At 54.4% G+C, this 5,497-nt stretch overlaps 1 protein-coding gene across 1 annotated transcript; it reads left to right on the top strand.

Moving 5' to 3' along the window:
• The first annotated feature begins 1,763 nt into the window (after positions 1 to 1,763).
• Positions 1,764 to 5,001, top strand: LOC104082206 (zona pellucida sperm-binding protein 3-like). Its single transcript, XM_009585229.1, has 9 exons — positions 1,764 to 2,149; positions 2,952 to 3,092; positions 3,175 to 3,278; positions 3,464 to 3,641; positions 3,717 to 3,837; positions 3,944 to 4,035; positions 4,105 to 4,250; positions 4,528 to 4,647; positions 4,871 to 5,001. Exons 1-9 carry the CDS (start codon positions 1,764 to 1,766, stop codon positions 4,999 to 5,001), a joined length of 1,419 nt encoding a protein of 472 aa, XP_009583524.1.
• Positions 5,002 to 5,497: the final 496 nt, after the last annotated feature.

Below are 5,497 nucleotides of genomic sequence, written 5' to 3'. Positions count from 1 at the left end.
GCCTGGATCTTCAGTGCCGTGTCCCCTGGGTGATGGGGCTGTGGGCATCACACGAGCATCACCCCCCATCCTCCTGGTTGCCTTGGGCTGCAGGAAGCCCCCCGGGCAAACCCAGCTTGCAGGGTGGTAGACACCAATCTAGCCCAGGGATGAGCTGGGTTTGGAGATGACCCACTGCTTGCTGAATTAATAAAGAGGGCTTGAGCTGCCAGAGAGGTTTTTCTTGTTGTATCATTTATTCATCACTCATAAAAATATCAGGGGCAAGGCCGGGACACGGAGATCATGCCAGAAAAGGATGGTGTGCGTGTGTGTGGCATTATTCGTGCTTCAGGGAGACAACAGCGAATGCCTAATGCACGGGCCAGCAAGGGCAGGGGATCCCACCAGGAATTTGGGTGCACCCCCTTGGTCTTGGTGGGAGCTTTGCTCATCCAGCTCATCGCTGCAGCCTCCTCCTTGTTTGAAAAGCAAACGGTGCAGGTCACCCCACCCCAAACCCATCCCACAGATCCTAGCAGACCAGGAGGAAGATGCTTCAGCCAGTAAACTCCATTTCCTTGGGCACCCGCATAGAGCACCATCAGAAACACACCATGAATACAACCACTCAGGCTAAAAAACCCCTCCCGGCTTGTTCAGCTGCACCGTCGAGGAGTGGGTGTGTGGAGGGCATCACCCCCTTGTCGAGGGGACCCCCACTCGTTGGGCTCTGCCACCAGGGCAAACAGCTTTGAGTGACCCCCAGCCTCTTCATCCAACTCGGCGATGTAGAGCCATTAGTCATCGTACTGTACACACGAGCAGCTGTGCCAATTAGCATAATTAACACACGAGGGCCAATTAATCTCTTGATTATGCCTGCCATTCACTTATCAGCTGCTATTATGGGAAGATCGGCTTTTGTACCTCTGCTTTCTATGCAAATAAGCCGGTTATGATGCCTTCATTACTCGATATACAATTACCCAGTGCAGATACCCATGAAATCGAGCACGGACAGATTGCCAACACACACGGGCCAGAGCCCAGGTGGCTTTTGCAGTTAAAGTCCTCTCCATTTCTGAACGTGCCACCTCGAGTGGTGCTCCAGGACCTGGGTTTTGGGGAATTGCTGATGCTGATGACGTGGGGGAGACCACGGGAGAAATGTTTGTGGGAGCCTGAGCAAGCCCTTGCCATGTTGGTGGCCAAAATTGGCTCCATCTCATGTAGCAAGAAGGATGCAGGCACGGGTACAAGGGACAAGAGCAGAGGGCTTGTGGCCAGTTGGCCACAGAGGTGGCAACGGCTGATGCCACCCCAAACAGGCAAGACAGAGGGACATAGGACAAACCGCTCCAGGGCAATTCCCAGGTGCAGGTCCAGGGAAATCACCCTCCATGCCCTGAGAGGGAAGGATGGTCCCAGGTGGATCCCATTGCCCTAGGCTGCTCCTAGCTGGGTGGGAGCCATGCCTGCAGCCCCCAGGTGAGCCCCATCTGGGCTGGGGCTGCTGGGAGTGCTGGTATAAAAGGCTCCTGAGCATCATCTTCTCCATGAGCTGGTTTTGCTGGGGTCAGGATGGGGTCAGGAGGCAGCCTGGGTGTAGCTCTGTTCTGCTGGGTGCTGGCTGAAACAGCGTCTTACAGCCCCTGGGGTTTCCCTCAAAGGGACTCGGGGGTCTTGAGGGTCCGGGGAGACTCCTCTTGGAGCCGGCCCCATGTGCCTTCCTTCTCCCAGGAGCATCATCTTCTCCATGAGCTGGTTTTGCTGGGGTCAGGATGGGGTCAGGAGGCAGCCTGGGTGTAGCTCTGTTCTGCTGGGTGCTGGCTGAAACAGCGTCTTACAGCCCCTGGGGTTTCCCTCAAAGGGACTCGGGGGTCTTGAGGGTCCGGGGAGACTCCTCTTGGAGCCGGCCCCATGTGCCTTCCTTCTCCCAGCCCTCTCCCTGGGCATGGGTGGATGGCTCCCAGCTCCAGGCTGCTGCCCCGCTGCACCCCGTGGCTGGGCAGTGCCAGGAGGCGCAGCTGGTGGTCATGGTGCACAGGGACCTCTTTGGCACGGGGCGCCTGGTCAAGGCCGCGGAGCTGACCCTGGGCTCGGCTGCCTGTCTGCCTGTGGCCCGGAGTGCTGCTGAGACCACGGTGACCTTCGTGGCTGGGGTGCAGCAGGTGAGGTGGGACACCAGGGTGAGGGGCTGCTCCATCCCTGGTAGCGCCGCAGAGGTAATGGACCTTCTCTGGGTCTTTGACCAGCACTGGATGGGTAAATGGGAATTATTGTGGACAGCTTAACTGCTAAAGAGCAATGTGCCTAATTCATCTTGGCAAAGATCTCGGTCCTAGAAATGACCTGGTGAAGGTGATGCCAGGGCTTGGGGTGGGGAGGGGCTCATCTGGTTGCAGCAGCTCTCCAGTGAGGGGTGGTGCGACCATAGCAGAGCTAGTTTTTGGAGTATGAGTACCATCCTCAAGCCCTAGATGAGGTGCACACTCAACAGCAAGCAAGGCTTGTCGTGGTTTTATGACTCAGATGCAACTGGATGTCTGAGTATATGGGAGAACTGGGCATAACTTGAAACTGCAGTGACTGTTGCTGGGAAAGTCGGGAAAGGGGCTTGCTGACCTCCTCAGCAGGAGAGGACAAGGCTGCCTGGGGCTGGTGTGCCCCAGCTCACCTGGGGGATGAGGTTTGCAGACCGACTGTCCTACAGCCCCTGCCCACCTGATGTGGGTACTTGCTGGAGTGCCAAAGTCATCAAGACTGACCTCCTGGAGGGCTGGCACCCTTGGTCTCCTCTGCTGGGGTGCCAATACAAGCTTTGTGGCATCCTATGCGTGCTGGATTGGGAATGTGGAGGACAGCCTGTGCCTTTACGGCTGGTGAACCTGTGTGTCCTACCGGCACTGACTGTGCTATCTGATGGTGCTGAGCTTCTGATTGACTGGTTTGTTTTATGGACTTATCAGTTCTCCCAAATGTCCCTTCCAGATGACCCCAGACTCCTTGATCTACAAAACAAGTTTGTCCTACAAACCTTCTTCTTCTGGCAACCTGGTCATCGTAAGGACCAACGCGGCTGTGGTTCCTATTGAGTGTCACTATCCTAGGTGAGCGATGTGACTGTGTCTCTGCTCCTACGGACCTGAGGTGGTGGTGGCATCTTTGTTAATGCACATCTCTCCCATTTAGGAAGAGCAATGTGAGCAGCAATGCTGTCCGGCCCACGTGGGCTCCCTTCCGCTCCACCCTGTCGGCAGAGGAGAGGCTGATGTTCTCCCTGCGCCTCATGAACGGTGGGTGCAGACCTGGCAGCCTCGTTTCCCTCAGGTTCCTGCTCCTGCCAGCTCTTGGCCATGTGCTGAGAGCCCAAACAGAGCTGTAATCTGGGGATGTTGCTCCTTGGTTAGGAGGTCCCATGTCAAGGGAGGGCAATGTGCATTTCTCCAAAGTGACCTGTAGCCTTCAATGTGCCTTCCAGATGACTGGAGCACTGAAAGACTCTCCAACGGCTTCCAGCTGGGGGAAAGCCTGCACCTCCAGGCTGATGTTGCTTCTGGGGGTCATGTACCTCTAAGGCTCTTCGTGGATGACTGTGTTGCTACTCTAAGTCCAGACAGGAACTCTTCTCCCCGATATGCCTTGATTGACCTCAGCGGGTAAGGGGTGCAGTGCTCTCTGGGTGGTACTGCTGTAGCTGCCTGGGGTGTCCTTGACTTCTGACCCTTGTCCAGGTGCTTGGTGGATGGGAGATCAGATGACACCACTTCAGCCTTCATCTCTCCAAGGCTGAGGCAGGAAACACTGCAGTTCATGGTTGATGCATTCAAGTTTGCAGGAGATGACAGAAACTTGGTGAGATGTGGTGCCCACCCCACCTCCCCCAGCATGTTCAGAAGTTGTGCTGTTCTGCGTGAACAAATTTAATTAACCTCAGATGTTGGTTTGATTTCCCTTCCAGATCTACATCACCTGCCACCTGAAGGTCTCCCCAGCTGACCAAGCCCCAAATCCATTGAACAAGGCCTGTTCCTTCAACAAGGCCAGCAGCCTGTGAGTAGCTGGTGCATGTAGGGAGGGGACCAGCCTGGAGAAGTGGGCTTACAGGTAATTCTGTTTCAGTTGGGCTCCGGTGGAGGGTACTGGAGACATCTGCAGCTGCTGTGAGACTGGAAACTGCCCGTTGTACGCAGGATACTCCCAGAGAATTAACCCTCCGGCCAGATGGCTGGGCAGGCGCTTGAAGAGAGACATCTCTTCCAAGCAAGGTAGGTCTTTGTGTCCAAAATGTAACCTCAAGGCAGGGTGACCCTCTCCAGGTTGGGATGGCCAAGATGCTGGAAGATCTTTAACAAACGCATCTCATCTTAAGGACAAACCTAGTTCTTCTCCAATGTCCTTAGGCATTGCAACTGTCTGTGTGTCCTTATATTTAAAACTACTGGAAACCTCCTCTTGCAGGGTCCACCTTTCTGTAAACCCTGAAATCCAGACTGAGCAGGAATTACCTCCCCTGTGAACTCATTCATTTCCATCTCTTCTTAGGTGGGTCCTCAAGGGCATTAGAAGCTGAAGTCTCAGTTGGACCATTATTAATCCTTGATCCAGCTCAGGGATTATGGAGTTCCTCAGGAGGTCTTGCACCAGCAGGGAAGACCCCACATGGTATGTGGTTTTTGTTTGACTGTGTCTTCAGGTCTCAATTGAAGGTGACTCCAGGTCGATCTAATCATGAATTCCCCATGGTTTCACACCTGGACAAAAATTTTCTAGTATAATCACCAAAAGACAGTCTGGGGGACTTTTTCCCAAAGCTGCCTGAAGTTCATCCACTGAGAGATGGTGGAAAGCCTTTAAATGTGTAGTAAGTGGCTCTTGTCTCTTCCAGATGCTACTGAAGGACTTCCTATGCTGGTCCAAGTTGCCATGCTCACAGCAGCCACTGTGCTGAGCTTAACTGCTCTTGGACTGTTTCTTGTGTGCAGAAAATGTAGCTGCCCTCCCGGAGTGTCATTGTAACTCCCTGACCCTAATAAAGAGAAATGTTTCTGTCCTCCCCTTGTGTCCTCAGTGGGGAGGAGGGACAGCAGTCAGCCTGTGCTCGGGTCTGCTCTGATGGGATGGGAGTTGGGGCTGTGCTCGGGCACCACCCTTCAGGTAAGCCATCTCCTGGGGTGGCCACAAGCTCTTGGGAAGCCACCAATGAACCGGTGGTAGGACCAAAGACATGGAGAGCTGTTGCCACCTCAAAGCGTCTCCCAAACCACAGCGCTTGGAGATGGAAGGTGCCTCTGCAGGAGGACTTTCCAAATGTCCAGTGCTGCTGTTGAGGCTCCCTGTATGTCTTATGCTTGGCATGCAACGCTGTGCCTGATAGCAAGGAATCCTGAAGGCTGGCTGCAAACAAGGTATGGCTCCTATTTTTAGGCAAATGAGGGGAGAATGGAGGCTGCTAACAGATGCTAAATGGATTCCTGACTCTAGATGTCCTGTTTGCTCCTCCTTAGCAGGGGGT

This window comes from Fulmarus glacialis, unplaced genomic scaffold, assembly GCF_000690835.1.
Source record: "Fulmarus glacialis isolate BGI_N327 unplaced genomic scaffold, ASM69083v1 scaffold22699, whole genome shotgun sequence".
Classification (NCBI taxonomy): Eukaryota; Metazoa; Chordata; class Aves; order Procellariiformes; family Procellariidae; genus Fulmarus; species Fulmarus glacialis.
This window is presented reverse-complemented; position numbering and strand designations above follow the sequence as displayed.